General features: G+C 40.8%; 1 protein-coding gene across 3 annotated transcripts in view; it reads right to left on the bottom strand.

Annotated features, from left to right (window-relative positions):
• rarb.S (retinoic acid receptor beta S homeolog) overlaps nt 1-21,303 on the bottom strand; it is a 245,930-nt gene that overhangs the window by 3,661 nt on the left and 220,966 nt on the right. For all 3 annotated transcript variants that reach the window (XM_041567529.1, XM_041567530.1, XM_018269282.2), the window contains exons 6-7: nt 4,017-4,221; nt 795-953 (exon numbers count right to left, since the gene is read on the bottom strand). In XM_041567529.1, coding sequence (XP_041423463.1) covers nt 795-953; nt 4,017-4,221 — 364 coding nt within the window. The remainder of the gene's footprint in view (nt 1-794; nt 954-4,016; nt 4,222-21,303) is intronic.

The following is a 21,303-nucleotide window of genomic DNA, read 5'->3' as shown; positions in this document are numbered from 1 at the left end:
CTAAAAGTTATCTTAAAGGTGAACCACCCCTTTAAGCAGAAAATTCACTTTAAAACCAGGCTACGGTCTGGCCCTGATTTTAATGTGAATCTTTTGCTTTTTTTGCAAACTGTGAGTGCTGCCTTATTTGTACATTTGGTATACATAAGAGGAGGAGAGTCTCGGCTGTGCAACACCACACTCATGTTTTACAGAAAGGACAGTGCTGCTATTGGCTGTGTTTTATTTATACATATATATATATATATATATATATATATATATATATATATATATATATATATATATATATATATATATACACATAGAAAAAAGGAAGATGCACACCAGGATTTGGCAAAAAATGTTAAAAGTCTATATTTATTAGTTAACATTAAACTTATCAACGTCTTGATAAAGGTTTTAGGATTTGACCGAAACATTGGCCGGTTCTTTTTAATGTAAGCGAATAAATATAGACTTTTAACTTATTTGCCAAATCCCGGTGTGCATCTTCCTTTTTTCTATGTGGATAATCTTGGCCATTGAAGGTAGCAACCGGTTAAGATACCATTATTTGTATACTTTGATCTGTATATATATATATATATGTGTGTGTGTGTAATGGCCAGTTCAATACCAGGTCTTATTCAGATTCAGACTAGTCACTACATGTGATTACAGCCAATATTCCGTTGAAGCTGAGAATTACTTATCTCCTGCGTCAGTAGCTCAAAGCCTGTAGGTTCTAAACTCACAGACAGGGCCCTTACGTCTCCATTTATACCTGTCCCGTTGTGTTTGTTCCCCCCTACCTTTTGCACTGATGCTGCGGAGATCTGTGATCTTCATAAGAATCTTTGGAAACATGTGGGGCTTGTTGGGCCTCCTCTTTCTGATATAAATTTTCAGAGCTTCTAGCAGCGGCTCTTGCAGTTTGTCCACTTTTGCCGGTTCTTCCAGATCCTGTCGATCTACAGAAACAAAGTTGATGTGTATAGATCCGTAAACAGCTTTATTTAGTTGTACAGTCAAACAACTGCTGTGAACTGCAACTCCCACTGTCTAGAGTTGCTGTGGGTCGGAAAGCGTAAGCCTGGTGGATTGAGTGCTCTGTAATCAGCAGCAGAGGGCAGCAAATGGAAAGAAGAGGAATGACGTGGCTGCTTGAATTGTTGTGTTGCATTAGGAGTGTGTGTGTGTGTGTGTGGGGGGGGGGGGGGTTTGAGCTATACTTGGCCTAATTCTAACTATTGTGTGGTTGCCACAGATACTGCTTTCCAGCAACATCCTCTTGTTTCCCTTGATAGAGCTTATATGTAGTGAGGCAATGTTTATATATTATATATGGGCTACTCAAGGTTGTTGTAAAAGCGTTAATACATTAAGGGCAACCAAGCATCCCAGGGACAAGCGCGCAGTGAAAGCACGTTGATTGATTCCATTGCAGCCTGACGCTTACTAGAATAACCTCCCTCCCGACTTGCTAAATGGGGAAGGGGGTAAGTGTGATAGTTTATTATCTCTCTATCATTGCAATGTGCAGCCCCCACAGGAGAACAATGAATTTAAGCACAAAGGGATTCTGTCATGATTTTTATGATGTTGTTTTTATTTCTAAATTACACTTCAAATAATTCACTCTACAATATAAAATTTCATTCCTGAACCAGCAAGTGTTTTTTTTTGTAGTTGTAATATTGGTGTGTAACCAACCATCTCAGGTCATTTTGCCTGATCATGTGCTTTCAGAAATAGCCAGCACTTTAGGATGGAACTGCTTTCTGGCAGGCTGTTGTTTCTCCTACACAATGTAAATGAATGTGTCACAGTGGGACCTGGATTTTACTATTGAGTGCTGTTCTTAGATATACCGGGCAGCTGTTATCTTGTGTTAGGGAGCTGCTATCTAACTTCCCATTGTTCTTTTGTTTGGCTGCTGGGGGGGGGGATGATATCACTCCAGCTTGCAGCACAGCAGTAAAGAGTGACTGAAGTTTAACAGAGCACAAGTCACATGACTGGGGGCAGCTGGGAAACTGACAATATATCTAGCCCCATGTCAGATTTCAAAATTGAATATAAAAAAAATCTGGTTGCTCTTTTAAGAAACGGATTTCAGTGCAGAATTCTGCTGGAGCAGCACTATTAACTGATGTGTTTTGAAAAAAAAAAAAAAATTCCCATGACAGTATCTCTTTAAGGAAATCCATAGAAGCCTTTAGCACTCGCTCTGTCCCTCATGACATATATGAAAGTGTCACTTGGAGGTGAGGCAGTGTATCACATGACATGCATGACATCCAATCATAAGGTGCGCCTGATGCATCCAACTTGTTACTGGCTCTCAGGCTCATGGTAACAAGACTGGTGCTAGATGTCAGTGTCTGTACATTGGCCTCATTATCGGGCCCCACGTGGGCAGGCAAGTGAGGATTGCTGGAAGATACCATTGAGTTGATTAGGAAGCAAAGCTGACACAGATTCATTCATTATTCATAAGGCTTGTTAGATTAGAAATAGCTTTCATTGCATTCTCATCCTGTGTGGAACATATTCACAAGTCTCCTTCCAACTCACATTATTCATTTGTAACACCTGAGGCAGTTGGAAATAGCAAGATGTAGCTATGGTCACGTGGAGCTCACCCTTACTAGTGCGAGTCTCGATTACACACACATTGTCTCTCCTATGAGTAAAGCCAACAGCATAATGCATGGGACATAGACAGAGAGCTGGATTGCTCCTGTGTGCCCACACTATCATACATGACTACCCACAATGCCCCATTAAAGGATTAGCTTTCCATCTGTACATCCCTAATTACAGGTAATAGCATCTTCTTGCCACCCATTACTATTGTATAAATACCATGATTGTGTATGGAAAACAGTTGGCCTCCTTATATGGAACATACATTTAATCCAACAGATTTGTGTTAAAGGAACAGTAACACCAAAAAAAATGTATGTGATTTAAAAATAATGAAAAGATCATGTAGTGTTGCCCTGCACTGGTAAAACTGATGTGTTTGCTTCAGAAACTCTATTTAGCTCATATAAACAAGCTGCTGAGTAGCAATGGTGGAAACTGAAAAAAGGCTATATGGCACAGGTTAAATAATGGATAACACATAAAACCATTATGGTCTATAGAGTTTATCTGCTGTGTAACCTGAGCCTTCTCTCCTTTGAATGGCTGCCCCCATTGCTACACAGCAGCTTATTTATATAAACAATAGTAGTGTTTCTGAAGCAAACACAGCAGTTTTACACTGCATTATAATCATATTACTTTAAAACACTTACATTTTTTGCTGTTCCTTTAAAGAGAAGCCAAATCCTTAAAGGAGAATTCAACCTGTAACTAAAAAAACCCTACCCCCCCTACCCTCCCGCCAGTCTAGCTTCTACCCCGGGGAAATGCCCCTAACTTTTTACTTACCCCTCGGTACAGATTCGGGGATCGCAGTTCACGGCAGCCATCTTCTTGGTCTTCGTGTCTTCTTCCGGTGCTTCAGCAATTTCCGTTGTTTCGGCACATGTGCAGTTGTCGCGAACTGGGAAATTGCTCCAACTGCGCATGTGTTGCATCCGCCACTTCTCCGATTACCGAAGACCTAGAGGATGGCTGCTGTGATCTTCAATCCCTGAATCTGCACCGAGGGGTAAGTAAAAAGTTAGGGGCATTTGGCCGGGTAGCAGCTAGGCTGGGGGGTGGAGGGGGCTCTACATAGGGTAGGGGGGTAGGGATTTTTTTAGTTAAGGGTTGAATTCTCCTTTAAGATGACTTAGATACATTTTGTTAATGGCTAGAGCTAGCCATTCTGTTTGCGAGGTGTCTAGTTTGGCATAAGACTGCAGGGAGCCCTATGCCACCAACTTTATTCATACTAGCAAACATTTCTCAAGGCTTTAGTTTCCCTTTAGTTTTCCCTTTATAAAATTAAGATAAACAAGCTGATCTTCCTGGGTATGGTCAGGTCTGTTTCCATCTTTTTCCCCAATCAGTTAGTGTAGTATACTACCCGCACTTACCTTCACAAATTAAGCAGATGGCACTGAGCAGGCCAGTTTCTGTGTCATCCATTTCCAAGGGCAGGAGCTGATTGGCAAACGTGAACACGAGGTCAGTGAGTGGACCAAATCCAGCATTGTGCATCTGAGTTCGGTTGAGGGTAAGGCCATCTGAGAAGGTCATAGTATCCTGCTCTGGTGTGAATCTTGTGCAAATTCGGAGAATCTGGAGGAAGTAGAACATATGAGGGAAAAGGTCATTAAACATTCACAGTGGTATATATGGTTGTCCATACACAAACCCTTCCTGTTCAACCAGAGCAAAGTCAAGCCTTATATTGTAGCAAATAAAATCTCACATATTTGTTAAAGTTTTCAAAATAATATACAGTATCGTATCAACAGACCAACATGCACCGATCTGATACTTTGACCAAGAACTTCTCACAGATAATAGAGACAAAGTGAGGCTCCAGCTACTTCTTGCTCAGCTGATCACTTCTCACATGCAATGGTTACGGCCCTCTTACTAGTTCTTACAATGACTTAGCGGCAATCCTAAGACCCATACAAATGTGGTGTTTTGTTTTCTCCGTTGAAGCTAAATTGGCTTTATATCTAAGTTCTTTCCAGCAGCAAGGTCTCAGTGACACCCCTTTTCCATGCTGTAGCCCAAATGTGTCTCGTGACAGCCCTGATGCATTTTGTTGTCTTATCCAATCAGGAGGAATAGAGCACAGTTGAAGAAAAAGGCCATAAATGAAGGCATGAAGGTCATGAGCAAAGGACTGGTTGCTTATCTCTGCGCGGCCCATACTGGAATATCAACTGGAACAGCACTGAGTACTGTAGAACACTACATTTTTAGTGGTAGAGGGTTGCCTTGGTGATTGTGGGGATGCGGTGGATAAATTCTCACAGTTCAGAGGAACACAAGTAGGAGGACTCTCACACCAGTCACTTTCAAAGTCTGCCCACAGCCCCATGTCTGACATTCTTCACAAACTTGTGTAATTGAAATATTTAAACTGTCGACAAGATGGAAAATGATGACTGTTCCGTCTCTCCTTTCAGATTCCATCTACATGGAAATAAATTGGATTTGAGTCAAGGAATTCAGTTCTTGTGGCAGGCTGATGGGGAAACCAGCAGACCTTGGCCACCTCTTGTTTAACAGAATTCTTGTTATTTCACAAGGGACCTGACACTGTTTCTGTATTAATACATCAATAGGACAAGCTATTCCCCATGTACTCCCAGCCTCCTGCCCCTCCAGTGCCACCAGTATTATTCACGAATAATATATTTATATACATAGAATTTTATACATGTCTTCTATGTATTGAAGTTATTCCAAAAATAATAACTGAAGTCATTTATTCATGGTGATTTTATGTAAAAAATTTACTTTGTACATCCTGGTTTTTTTTACATACATTTTTGTAAATGTTTTGGGATTGGACAGTTGGGTGGTCATTAGAGCTGGATCATCATATTGCCTGGAAAAGAGCTTTGTGTGCCTAATGGTGGAATCCTTTGCCCTATACATAAATGCTACCAAGCACCTTTCAGATAAGTCACTTTGCACAGCCTATTTACCTAGATTTATTTTTACACTGAACTATCCCTTTAATGGAACAATTTAGGATAATCCCACAAATTTCATTGTATCTTTGTATGAGCTATTACTGGGGTTTCCACATTTTACACAGACTTTTCAGGCATTTATACCTACAAAAAATATTTAAATTATTACCCCCATATCTTGCAAGTGCAGGCACCACCTTAGAAATGTCAGTGTCATAATTTTCACATTATATTACACTTTGTACATGGCCACCTAGAAAATGATGTGAGAGTTCAAGCATAGCAATGTTTGAAATTTGAGGCCCCCATCTGGGGTGGTAGTGGTTGTACATAAACAAGCCTGGAGCAGGTCTGAACTGGAGTCAAACACCCTGGCATTCTAAGTATACCAAGACCCAAACAGCCCCCACCAGCCCATTAAATATTATTATAACTACTGTTGTGGGAATTAAGATCCTGTATCCCAGTTATGGAAATAAAAGAGCTAAATGGCATATTTATAGAGGCATCATTTCTTTACATAGACCAATCATGTCATATTTTACACTACCCTAGACCTGACATAACCCGCTGAAGTTGACAATATTCTGTGATGAAAAGTGGTCTAAAAACCAGGGACTCATTTATAAACACTGGGCAGATTTGGATAATTCTGGGTTTCGCCATAAGGGGGAAAACACTGCTGAAACGGAACTACTGAACTAAACTGCAACCCTGAACCTCGCTGTGATATCACATTGGAACTGAAATGCTATCACATGGGATTCAAATGCTTTATATAGCCATTAAATCCTTGTTAATATGCCCTTTCTTGGCCAGCAAATCATTCTTTTTTTTTAGTTTTGATAACATGAAGCTGCTTTTCCCTACACCATGCTATTCATAAATCTAGACATACACATTCCCTATATAACTAAGCGAATTGTGACCACACTATAGCACCTATCCTTACTCGATACTATCCATCACGTTGTAATATGGTAATGAATTTCTCTTCAGAGCGGCACCCCACTGCGTGATATCTTTTATCAAAGTGGTATATTTCAATCAGCATAGATTCTATAATAGCTCTACACTCTTAAATTATGTTGTATGCAAATCTGTGTGCTACCTAATTCGCTAGTATTTCGCCGGCTCAGGTGTCGATAACCACTACCACTAGCATACTACTATATTATGAGAATGGTCAGAACCTTTTACTCTTGACGTGTCTAAGCTACTGTGGATAATAAGGCTGAGGACAGGGAATCTCTAAACCTGTGTTCCAAGCTCTACTGTCGGTTAATACCAGGCATTCGACTACAGGACCGATTATATGACTTGATGTCCCGCCTTACGTCTAGGATATATACGAACTCAGACTGGTATAACGAACCCTATAAACGTTGGTTGTCCAGCTCCCTACTGTAGCGCATAATAACAGGGATCAGCACTTAGTCCAATGAGTAAGACATGCTATAACTCTGTGTCTGAGCTCTACTGTAGTAAACAGGATCAGACTACAGGTACCTAAACTTGTGTATTCCAGCTCTACTGTAGGAATACCACGATCAGACTACAACCATATAAATTGTGTCCAGCTCTACGTGTATGATAATTAGCAAGGATCAGTCCTACAATTACATGAAGCCCTTATAAACTTGTGTCATGAGCTTTTACTGTAGGATTATATTACTAGAATCAGACCACAGCAACACTATAAAATTATCGTCTCCAGCTATACTGTACAGCTTTAATACAGGATCCAGTACTAGCAGGATCCTATAACCTACAAAAAGCCAAAAGCAATACTACTGAGTAGAACATACAGGATCACACTTACCAGGGACCTAAACCTGCTGCCCGCAGCTCTAAAGTAGGATGAATAACCATGGATCAGACTACATACATGTAAAGCATAGAAAATCGACCAAAAATTGTGTACTTGAGCCGTCCTTACTGTGTTAGGGATAATACCCAGGATCAGCTACGTAAAGGACCCTCCTCACATAATATCGCTGCATTACAATGGTTCCAGCTACTAACCTATTGCTCTGCTCATAATACCCCTTCAACTGCATCTAGCACTACAGACCTATATAATGTCTATTATATCGTTCGCCAGCTCTACTGTATTGATATCTACTGGATCAGACTACACTATCGTACATTAAACCTATAACTGGTCTGAGCTCTACTGTATTAGGATTAATGATACAGAATCAGGATCTAGCTAACAGGACTCTATAATTGTCCCAGCTCTACCTGTAGGTGTAATACAGATCAGACACTTACAGGACCAGTATAACCTGTGCCCCAGCTCTAGCTGTAGGATAATTTTACAGGATTCACACTACAGGACTATAACCTGCTGCCCAGCTCTAAAGTAGGACTAATTCAGGATCAGATCACATGTGACAGGAGCTATAACTTGTGTCTGAGCCTCTACTGTAGGATATACAGGATCAGACTAAAGGACCTATACATGTTCACTCTACTGTGGGTAGGATAATACACGATCAGACTACGAGACCTATAAATTGCTGTCCCAGCTCTACTGTATGATAATACAGTGAATCAGACTACATTCTTATTGTTGAACGACCTATAACCTTGTGCTATCTCGAGCTATCTTACGTGTGTAGATTAATACAGGATCGAACTACAGAACTATACTTGTGTCCCACAGTCCTACTACCATGCTTAGGTTAATAACTGGACTCAGCGCATACAGCACCTATGACCTGTAGCGCCCCCTCCTCTACTGTAGATGTGGGGAGGATCAATACTGATCCCACTAGAGATCCGCCATGCCTAATACGCGCTGCATCTAAAAAGTAGCTGGCAGTAAATACAGGAAGAACTAATAATAGCATGCCTATGTCAGTTCAGACCATAATGAAATGGCAAAGTTGTGCAGACGTAATACCCAATGACCAGTCCATGACAGTGCGCCTGCGAGCTCTCTGTTAGAAATTACAGGATCTCACCAGGACCTATAAACTTGGTTCCAGCCTTCTAATCATGTACGTATTGAATACCGATGAATCAGAGAATACCATTAAGGACCCTTTAAAATCAGCTGTCCAGACTCTAGCTGTATGATAATTACAGGATCAGACATGAGTACCTAGATACAGAACCTATAACTTGTGGCTGAGCTCTACTGATTGATAAACAGGTCAGACTACAGCGACCCTATAAACTTGTGTCCAGCTCTAACTGTAGGTAATACAGGATCAGTCTACGAGGACACTTCATATAACGCTGTGCAGCCACAGCCTCATACATGTAATAAGATATCCTGGATTCACACTACAGGATACGCTTTCAACATGTATGGCCCAGCTGCTAATAGTGGATAAGTACAGGCTCTAGGCTACATTATTAAGCAGAGCGCTATAACTTGGATCTGCCAGCTTCTTGCTGGATAAGTTACATACAGGCATCAGATTACAGGACCCTATACTTGTTTCCAGCTCTACTGTGGGATAATACATGATTCAGACTACGAGACCTATAAATTGTGTCCCCAGCTCGACTGTATGATAAAACAGGATCAGGACTACATAGTGTACAAGAACCTAGATTGTGTCTGAGCGCTACTGTTAGATTATCACAGGATCAGAACTACAGGACCTATAAACACTGGTGCCACCAGCAGTTTACTGTTAGAATGATAAATAAGGAAATAATCTACAGGACTATAATTTTGTCCCGGCTTCTATGTAGGTTCATATAACAGGATCAGGAGACAGACCTATATAACCTGATGCCCCAGCTCCTACTGTTTAAGGGATAATTTATCAGCGATCTTCACTACAGGAACGCTCATAACCTGTTGCCCATGTGCGATATAGGAGAATACAGGATCAGACCTACATAAACGAGAGCTATAACTTTGTGTCTGAGCTCTACTGTGTAGGATAATACAGAAGAATCAGAACTACAGGACCTATAACTTGTGTTCCAGCTCTACTGTAGGATAATACATGATCAGACTGACGGACTATAAATGTTTGTCCCCCAGACGTCTACTGATGATAATACAGGATCAGACTACATAGTTACGGAACAGCAAATTAAAACCTTGTAGTCTTGAGCTTTCTACCTGTAGGATATTACGGATCAGACACAGGACCTAAACTTGTGTCGCAGGCGTTGACTGTAAGGTTAAATACAGATCGACTACAGGATCCTTATAACCTGTCCCCCAGTTCTACTGTAGGATTAATACAGATCACACACAGACCTTATACTGTGCCTGCCCAGCTCTAAAGAGGATAATTACCAGGATCAAACTACATATAGGTAACAGACTATAACTTGTGCTCTGAGTCTACCGGTATGCACTAATACAAGGATCAGAACCTACTACAGGACCTATAACTTGGTCCCAGCTCTACATGATAGGGTTAATACTGATCAGAACTACGGAACCAATAGTGAACACTGTGCCCCATCGCTCTACTGTAGGATAATACAGGATCACATACAGAGTCCCGCGCAACCTGTCCCCACTCGTAACAGTTAGATATGATACAGCGATCAGACACATAGTACCAGTGTAAGCTATAACTTGTCCTCTGAGCTTACTGTAGGATACTACAGGATCAACTACAGACCTTAACTTTGTTCGCTCTATTAGGATTTAATGATCAGATACAGTAACAAGCCGATCCTATTAAATTGTTTTTCCAAGCTCCTTACGGTGTATGATTAACAAGTAACGGGATCTCAGATCTACTAGGTTACAGAACCTATCCAACTATGGTCGAGCTCTACTGTAGGAGAATACAGATCAGCATACAGACCTGATAACTTGTGTCCCAGCTCTGCTGGGTCAGGTTAATATCCGGGATCCTTGACAGGACCTACACCTTGTGCCCAGCTCTACTGATTAGCGATAATACCAAGGATTCCAGACCTTACCTCTACCTATAACCTGTGTGCTGTCCAGCTACTACTTGTATTGGTAATACCTAGGATAGAAGTACAGGACCTATAACCGTGCCCCAAGCTTCTACTTGTTCAGAGATTAATACTAGGATCACATTAGCAGAACGCCTTCTTCATAACCTTGTGGCCTCCAAGCTCTAATAGCTAGAGATAATACAAGTGGATTTAAGACTACAGAGTCACATCAGGAGCTATTTTAACTGATAGTGGATGTCTGGCTTACGTGTAGAGTATTAATTACAGGATCAGCACTAGACCTATAACTTGTGTTCCAGCTCTACTGTAGGATAATACATGATCAGACTACAGGACCTATAAATTGTGTCCCAGCTCTACTGTATGATAATACAGGATCAGACTACATAGTTACAGAACCTATAACTTGTGTCTGAGCTCTACTGTAGGATAATACAGGATCAGACTACAGGACCTATAACTTGTGTCCCAGCTCTACTGTAGGTTAATACAGGATCAGACTACAGGACCTATAACCTGTGCCCCAGCTCTACTGTAGGATAATACAGGATCACACTACAGGACCTATAACCTGTGCCCCAGCTCTAAAGTAGGATAATACAGGATCAGACTACATAGTAACAGGAGCTATAACTTGTGTCTGAGCTCTACTGTATGATAATACAGGATCAGACTACAGGACCTATAACTTGTGTTCCAGCTCTACTGTAGGATAATACACGATCAGACTACAGGACCTATAAATTGTGTCCCAGCTCTACTGTATGATAATACAGGATCAGACTACATAGTTACAGAACCTATAACTTGTGTCTGAGCTCTAATGTAGGATAATACAGGATCAGACTACAGGACCTATAACCTGTGCCCCAGCTCTACTGTAGGATAATACAGAATCAGACTACAGGACCTATAACCTGTGCCCCAGCTCTACTGTAGGATAATACAGGATCAGACTACAGGACCTATAACTTGTGTCTGAGCTCTACTGTAGGATAATACAGGACCAGACTACAGGACCTATAACCTGTGTCCCTACTGTAGAATAATACAGGATTGGATTGTAGGACCTATAACTTGTGTCGGAGCTCTACTGTAGGATAATACAGGACCAGACTACAGGACCTATAACCTGTGTCCCTACTGTAGAATAATACAGGATTGGATTGTAGGACCTATAACTTGTGTCTGAGCTCTACTGTAGGATAATACAGGATTTATTTGGGGTTCTCTGCCTGTCAGGCTTTCCTTGCTCATCTGGCTATAGATATTCCCCTGCCCACCAGCATTTATAGTCCTCAAAAATCTCCAGCTATCTGTCCACGGCCTATATTCTATGAATACCTTTACTTAATCCAACTTCCAGTCTCCTGATATTAAAGGGGAACTATCGCGAAAATGAAAATTTCCTGCATGAAGAGAGAATGAAGAGCAACAGATGCTGAGAGAGGGACAGTGAACATAAACTTGATTATTTCCGAAACGATGCAGAATATTTAATTGATTGCATTTACAAAGTTTCTTAATTCAGCATGCTGAAGCTTATATTAAATCTTCATTTTTGTGATAGTTCCCCTTTAAGGACAACCAGTGGCAAAAGAGTGGTGTCCTAGCCGAGCACTAAAATGAGTGTGCAACACAACCCACTGCTGATTCTCCTTATTGCTAACGTGTCACTGTGTCTGGGTCCAGGGCTGAATCTACAAAAAGTGGCAAATAAAAGTGCTGCGCTGGGAATGTTCTGTTGTTATCTAATTACCTAACTGAAATTGGTCATAAATGTTTAATCTCAAATTAAAAACCAAGAGTTGTACGTGATAGGGAGATTATGAAGCTATGAATAAAGATAAGATGGTAATGGAAATAAGGCACAAATGCTATTACAGGTAAATGAGCCTCTGATCTCTTGCACAGGGTTCCCATGAAACTGACTCGGTCTCTGTATGTCTCTGGGGGGGGCTGCTATAAAGCTACTTAACCCCTTCCCTTCCACATGAGAACCGATCCTTTGCAACAGCCCCCCAGAATACTGTCTGCTTCCCAGCTGGGCTTCATATAAATCTTACTGGGCCAGGTGCCATACTATTATTCTCACACTTTCATCACATACATATTCATGTGCACAAAAGACAGCCGGAGAAGGCACTGGGTTCTGTAGTGCGGGGGGGGGGGGACACCCTCACTGTGCTGTGTATTTGGTATATCCTTCATGAATTAGGCAAGGAAGCGGAACAGTAGTAAATGACGCTGCATATTATCTGAAAGGAATGCTTTGGAGAATTGGGTCTTTTTAGCTGAAGCACAATTTCTTTATTTGAATTTGTTACACAAGAGAACTGCACAATTTCACTTTAAATTAAAGGGAAACTATAATTGCCGATTGTTTTTGAGCTTTTTCTCTTTTATCTATGGGTGTACATCGTCAGTCGTGTAACTAGCATGGTCTCTAGAGCAAAATCTGAGCCTTGCTTTCCCTACCCAAATATTCCTGCACCCAAGGGCTCCCCACCTACCAAATGCAATACAATATCCCTTTACCCATGCGAGTGGCTTTGTTTTTCTATTTCTTTCTATTTCGGTTGAATATTACATTTCCAAAAGAATTGAGACTCCTCAGGTCCCAGCTCCCCCCACTGCAAGTTACACCCTCGGTATTAAATCTGCTGCTGGATATACAAAAAGGAATCAGGCACAGAATTATTGACGCGCAGCCCTCTAAGCTCACCATGTGTGTGACTGTTGCACTCTGGGAAATGATACTACAGACCCCACAGTAACAACAACTTTGTAGGTATGTTGCATGTAAATTACGTTTAGTTCTAGGAATTACAAAGATTTGCAATGCAGACATAGCAAAGTATTTAAAGCTGTGTTGTGCAACACTGTAGTCTCCCACACACTGTACCAAGGGCTTACAGCAGGGGTGTCCAAACTTTTGTCTTCCCTGGGCCACATTGGCAGAAGAAAAATGTTCTGGGGCCACACCTAAAATACACACAAACACTAACGCTAACTTTTGATTTATTTTATTGTAAAAGTAAAAGAAAAGAGGGTATCATGAACCTAGTGGGATTTTTGAGAAACTAATGTATCAATATCTGGTTGAATGGAAATAGTTTCAGTTCTCAATGAATTTTCAAGGTGCTCATCAGATAATTTGGTTCTAATTTTGTTCAAATGTAGGCGCTGCATATATACCTATAATAGTGGGCGATGCCGCTGAAGAATGCTTACCTGCCTTTGTAAGTGACCGAACGCACACTTGTTAACTGCTTTTCCTGCACTAGGAAGCCACACACACCGCACACCCCATGTCAAATTGAAACCACACATGCACACAATTAGCGACCGCATACATACACTCTCTGTGCGTGACATTGCAACATGACGTTTCCTGGATTGGTTCAAGATGGGCCACATTCATATCCATCCTGGGCTGCGTTCAGCCCTTGGGCCGCAGGTTGGACACCCCTGAATTACAGAGTTATCCTACAGATAATATGTTTAGACCAGAACAAATGATAGAGCTAACTGCCACCATTACTAGGTATGTGCCAGCACTGTACCCATGTTGTTGGAATGGGGCACTGGATTATATGCTATAGGACCATTTACTAAAGGTGTAAAGCTCAGTTTGCCATATTTTTGTCTACAGTGCAACATTTCTTTCTAGAATTCCTCGGTACTCTTACCTGCCACTACTTATACCTCTTTAATACAGGACAATAACTTGCAAAAACATGCTGGTGGCTGCTATTGTTTGCTACAGCTCTGTGTATTATCCCCCATATCCCCATAGGTCTTTCGCGAGGATTTGCCTAGATTATTCCCATTAACGGTGTGATTGGCTTGCATATTTTATTTCCTAACCTTACATTAAAGGCGTATTCCAAGCAACTTTTCAATTGGACTTTATGTTTTACTTTTCATAGTTATTTCATAGTTTTCTGACTCTTTCCAGCTTTCAAATGGCGGTCGCTGACACTATTCCCTCTAAGTTGTGCTCTCGTGCTTGCGCACACAAATTATGAGGCCACACATAATTTTGATGTGCACACCACCAGTGAGTACACGACTCTAAAAAAGGTGCACTATAGAATTTTTTTTGAAAAGAAATAGGGGGAACGTTGGTCACTGACCCCAGCAGCCAAAAGCTATTGCTCTGAGGCTACGATTTTATTATTAGTTTTTATTACTTATCTTTCCATTTAGTCCCTTTTCTTGTCACATGCCTTACTCTCTTTCAAATTACTTACTGGTTGCTAGGTTAAATAAGATCCTAACAACCAGCTGCTGAAATTGCAAACTGGAGAACTGCTGAACAAAAAGCTAAATAATATAAAAAACGCACAAAATTGAAAATGAAGGCCAATTGGAAATTGTCTCAGAATATCACCTTCTTCATCATATTAAAAGTTAATTTAATGGTGAACAATCCACACACTGAATCTCATCAGCTACCTAGCCACCCAGATTGCCAGTTTGTGATACAGCATTTAATAGCTTATTCCAGTATGTGAATGTACCACTGGCAGTAATTCCCTGTACACAATCTTTTGGCGAATTCTTTATCCGTGTACAAATGACACCACCATGATTAGCATGAGAAGTCATTTTCATGGATGCTGTAACATCCAACATATAGTTCTCAAGACTATATTCACTCTTATAATTTGGTAGAGTTTTGTTGTTTTTGTTCCCAAATCTACCCTACAATTTACCCTACTAATGTATTTGTCCAGTTCTCCTGTGTCTCAATGGAACAAGCAACCAAAAAGAAAAAAAAAGAAAGCGATGTGAAAGTGGGTAAGGCAATAGTCACACTGGTTTATTATTTCCTATAATTTGCATCCCACAAATAAAAATAATAAGACACAGATGTGAAAGTATGCTTTACAAGGGCTATAACTTGCTATTTTTATGTTCATATAAGTCTATAGGTCCTATTTTGACAGTCAACAATCCCTAATACCCACTCCAACTGCTTATTGAAAGTTAAAGGTCTCAGATGCAGGGAATATAAAGGAATATGATGATAGGTAACATTTGCTTCATTCCCATGGCAGGGACGGAAATTGTAAAGCAGGAGAGAATCAGCAGATCAGTCACACATTCCTGCTATCCTGAGCATGCAAGCGTTCCCTTTCTGTCTTAACAAAACTCTTCATTTTTCACCCCTCACAAGAAAAGGCCAACAAAGGGAAGGCATTCTGATCTGTGGGAGCTGGCTGGAGACTGGGACCAAATCAAACACTGGATGGCAGATTGAGGGAACTGAATGAAGATGACAGTGAGTTCAATAAATCATAAGGGGTCACAGAAAGGTGCAGACCCACTTAGGGAAAATACATTTCGGGGGCAATAATATGAACGCATTCAGCCATGTAACTGCTTCAAATATCTGCTTGATGCCTTTTGAATTCTAGGCCTGAGAATATGCAACCCAGTAACAATTACCAACGGCACCTCTGTATATTTCTGTATATATCAGACGGGGGCACTGAACTGATTCTCAGGGTGTAGTACTCAAAATGCAATCAGACTCGTGTATGTGTAAGTTATGGTTATACATTGCATTATGGAAAGGGAGTAGTAAGATACACAGAGATCCAATAAAAACAGTGAGAAAGTAGACTCTGCCCTGAAAAATGTACAGGTATGGGACCTATTATCTCAAATGCTCAGGGTTTTTCTGGATAATGGATCTTTCTGTAATTTGGATCTCCATACCTTAAGTCTAATAGAAAATCATGTAAACATTAAATAAACCCAATAGGCTGGTTTTGCCTCCATTAAGGATTAATTATATCTTAGTTGGGATCAAGTACAAGGTACTGTTTTATTATTACAAAGAAAAAAGGAAATCATTTTTAAAGATTAGGTTATTTGATTATAATACACAAAAGCCATGAATATCTTATAAATGTGATGATCAGTTATAAACGGTGAGTAGTGATCTAATTTCTGTCACATGACTCACTGAAACTTGTGTATTATAATAAATAAAGAACCCCCTGTTGCAAAATATGAGGATATTAGAAGTTACCTTGGAGTTCCTTCGGCCTCGTATTTTTATATGGTCATGAAACTTATAGTATCCTTATATTTCACAAGAGGGGGTACTTTAATCACTATATCAGCGATCCCCAACCAGTAGCTCGTGAGCAACATGTTGCTCACCAACCCCTTGGATGTTGCTCCCAGTGGCCTCAAAGCAGTTGCTTATTTTTGAATTCCAGGCTTGGAAGCAAGTTTTGGCTGCATAAAAACCAATTGCACTGCTAAACAGAGCCTCAATGTAGGTTGACAATCCACATAGGGGCTACTAAATGGCCAATCACAGCACTTATTTGGCACCTTAGGAACATTTTCATGCTAGTGTTGCTCCCCAACTCCTTTTAATTCTGAATGTTGCTCACGGGTTCACAAGGTTGGGGATCCCTGCACTATATAATGGAGACAGCCTTTATAATGGAAGATAGCCTTTCCGTAATTCTGAGCTTTCTGGATAACAGGTTTCCAGAATGATGGATCTCATCCCTGTACTGTGTATAAAGGAGAGGAAACAGCAGAAAAAAGGGAAAGACAAGTGAATTTATAATACGGTAATAGCTTAAATATAAGCTGTTCAAATAGCAGCTTCCTCCTGACACATCTGTTATTTAATGACATACTCAGCTTTATGGTTCTCCTTTGTATTATAACATTTTAGTTGTTTGTTTAATCTACATGTTCTTAGCACAGTAGGGCAGTGTAATGGATGGACATATATTCATGAAAAAGTGTTATCTATCTCATTCTGAACAAAACCATATCATCATACTGTATTATTCAATAGTGAGTTATTTGGTTTTGATGATGAGGGAGGAGCTGTCCTCGAGGTTAAGTGCCCCCCTTTGTGACACTGCAGGCTGTAGGTCATGGGTCAGAACTCAGCGACTGCATATTGTGTACAAAGATGGCTGTTTTGACAAATGTTATGTTTCTAAACAATTCTATAAAGTAAAAGAGCTTGAAATAGCCGCTGTATCATTATTCCTGAGCAGAAAGTGAGATTGCAGACTCTTCTGACAAATCAGGAAGGTAATACAGAACAGATTCTGATCTCTAAATTGCATATCCCACACAAATGACATAATCTAACTACAGGTTTTCTCCTCCAATTGTCCAATGCTATAAAGTTGCATTCATTTAAGGGCTGAATTTAAGATGCCGTCTTTTCTGGGGGAAAAATACCGGCCTTCCTATATATTTATCTTTTTTCCCTATTAATAACATTGGGATCAACCATTATTTTTTACCGAGGTAAAATACCGTCCAGATGGCAACCCTAGTGCTGACTGTATTTAGGAGGGGCAGGCATGGGCAAGAACATAAGTGCCCCCCTCCATCCTGTCCCCCTACATCACAAAAATTTCCTAAGAATTCTACTTTACAAAGATACCAAATCCTAAAATTGGTGCATCCCTATAATCATTAATTATGTAATTATGATTGTTCCAGGACTAATAAGCCATAACCACCAGTTAGCTATTAGCTTTTAAATGGCTGCCCAATAATTGTTGATTGATATTATGGGTTATTAGCCCTGGTGCATGTATTGTATTACCATAAGGGTAGGACTACATGGACGTTTTCGGCGCAATCCGACACACTACGACAAAACGCTGCACGCTGCATCTGTATCCGACAGTCATTTCTATCTTTTACCTTATTTCTGTCGCATGAGTTTTTTCGCAGCTCGTCGGATCGCACCAAAAAGTCTATGTAGTCCTACCCTTACAGTTTAATGGAATAAAAGTTGCCAAGTTTGCCTGGGTCTACTAACCCCTAGCAACTGTTGTATTTAATAAACTTACCAAAAAATTATAATTGTGATTGGTTGCTATGGGTTACTATAACAGTTGCAAACTGCAGGTTTTTTTCCCCCTTACATTACCAGTTACATTACCCCTCAAACTTAAGGGTCAGGCCACACAGGGCGTTTTGGGGAGATTTGGTCGCCTGGCGACTAATCACCTTGTTTTTGCGGCGACCAATCTCCCCAAACGCCTTCCCTGTTCCTGTGCCGGCTAAAATGAAAAAACGCTAAACGATCACGAGGAAACTTCGGGCGACTTCAGAAAACAAATTGCCCGGTGTGATTAGCGCTGGCGTCTTTTCATTTTAGCTGGCACCAGATGACCAAATCTCCCCAAAACGCCCTGTGTGGACTTACCCTAATAGATTTTGCCTTCTGATGTTATCTCCTACTGTTGCAAACTGTCAACAGTAGGAGATCCATCATAGGGCTGAAATGTACATAAAAGGGACACTTTGGGGAGAACTCCAAGGCCAAATAAAAATACAAAGGAAGTGCATCTGATCTGGCCAGGATAGTTACAAACATACAAAAAAGAAAACAATTGATCAATGCACATTCCCTGGTCCCCTGTTTCACATATAAATTTAGTATCTAAGCTAATGCATGTATTTTGCAAAACAATTGTTTTTTAGTTACAAAGTTATGATCATAAAATTGATGACATCATACCACGTCAAGGTAAACCCCGTATGGTGGTCCGAACTATTCACCTCTATTCAAGTTTTTTCTGGGTTGGCATCTCCCTGCATAATTGCATGTCTTGGGGTCGGTGACTCCAGACCAAGGCATCTGCTTAAATGGGCTTGATCCTCCCCCATGCCGGTAGCATTTTAGAAGGGGAGAGGTTTAACATAGGGCTGAAAAAAATCTTTGTGCTGTGCCGTAACAACCTAGGTCTGAGAAAAAGCTGTATGCTGGAGTTAAATTGTAAGTGTGAAGAGGTATGGTATGCTAGAGCTTGAAAAACATTGTACTTATTAAATCACAGCAAGAGCCTTGGAATAGGTGGGAGGCAGTGCTCACTTATCATAATAGTGTAATAATGGCAGGCATGTAAACGTTGATGCATGGTTATGTCTTGTGGAGAGAGACCACACACATTAAGGAGATAAGAGAGTACAGTAAGAATGAATTCACAGGGAGAATAACCTCAGGGCAGCCCCAGTTTCTCTCCCGCAGCAGAACAGAGGATAGCTTGACTCAAGCTCTGTGTTTTCGCTGTTCATCAATGTCAGAATTGAGAGTCTATTCACAAGAGCTTCTGGCTGGGTATGAGAGGAGGTCACAGGGTACTCTGAGAGGGGATCCGTTTGGCTCTAGAAATAACATGATTAATACCAGCTATGATCCATCTGGGTTAAAGGATAACTTAGAGTCTGTAAATCATTATCTCTAATAACACATTTTATTATTACTCTTTTCCAAATTGCATGTTTGCCAGGCAATTCGTTTTTTACTAAAAAGATAACTAATTCCCAGGATGATTGTAACTGGCCTGATATACTGTATGTGTCGGGACTGATCTTTGTGGCCAGTGTTGGACTGGGATGCCAGGGGCCCACCAAAAAACCTTACACTGTGACTTGTATGAGAGGCTGGAAAGGTAACCTGAGACAGGGACCTGAAATAGTGATGTGTGGGCTGACCACTGTTTGGGCAGGTTCCGGTTGAAATTCGTCCAAACATTGCAGGTTATGGTTGGGCGTTGGTCAGACTGGGGAAGCATAACCCTCCTCTGATCCCAAAGAGTCTTGTAGAGGGACACACAGAAGTAGTGTACAGAGCTATAAGATGCAGGTATAGGTTGGATGCAGGTCCTACAATGGCAACATTTTGTGGGCTAGGGTAGGGTGTGGTTTAAGGTTTTGCAGGTCAGGGTTGGGTGCGGGTTAAGGTTTTGCGGTTTAGGGTCTGTGTAAGTTCAGTTTTTCTTGATCCGCACATCACTAACCAGAAAGCCAGTGTACAGCATCCATTCACTTCTAGAAACCACATGTATTAAATCATGCAAATCAGAGATCAGCGCTCTTCTAACCTATCAGATCAGAGCCCTTCTAAGTCATACACACTTTACGTCCCTTCCAAATATTACTGTACAGATTTATTCTCTGTAGCACTCTACAAATACAGTCTCATACCAGTTCATACCCACAAGAGGGTACCATCTATAGGAAGCCATAGCCCAAAACATTCTGCCCTGGCCAGCTGGTTTTACTTCTCATGAATAATGTCCATTTCTTCCACCAGTATCAATACTTTGAACGAACATGGCTGCTGTAAGTTGGGATATGTATTTCAGCAGCGTGACTCTAAATTTACTCTTAGTTTCACTATATTAGACGTTTAGGAAATTAAGCTCTCAATGCAAATATATAACATAAAACAAAGAATACAGAAAACACTAATACTAAAAAGCTAGATAATCCAATAATGTAATAATGCTCATATATCAGCCTTTCTCTATCCATCATCTACTTCCATAACCAGGCCTAGTTGTTATAACTGTGAATATAATATTATCAAGGCTTTATAGATTAGGCAGAAAGGTTCACTAAGATGAAATAAAGTATCTGTTCATGACCATAGCATGAGAAAGTGCTTTAATAAACTTCCATGTTCCCACCTATTATCTGGTACTCTTCCCAGTCCAACTTAAACAAATGAAGGCTTATTTTAACTGCTGGCAGCACAAAACATACATTTTCGACACTGCTCTACAGAAAGACCGTGGCTCCATGTGAGCCGAAACGCGTTGATATACCATGCACCAATAAATGATTTGTTGATACACGCTGGATGGCAGTAATGTAACTAGAGGGGGACGGGCCCTGGCGCGGGACATGCAGCCGGGCCCCCCCCTCCATTCGCTATTTTGGCCGGAATCCAGTGGCGCGCGAGCTGCCGGGGGGCCCTGAGGGGGTGACTGCTGTGAGTGCTTTCGTG

This window comes from Xenopus laevis, chromosome 6S (genome assembly GCF_017654675.1).
Source record: "Xenopus laevis strain J_2021 chromosome 6S, Xenopus_laevis_v10.1, whole genome shotgun sequence".
In the NCBI taxonomy this organism is placed as follows: domain Eukaryota; kingdom Metazoa; phylum Chordata; class Amphibia; order Anura; family Pipidae; genus Xenopus; species Xenopus laevis.
This window is presented reverse-complemented; position numbering and strand designations above follow the sequence as displayed.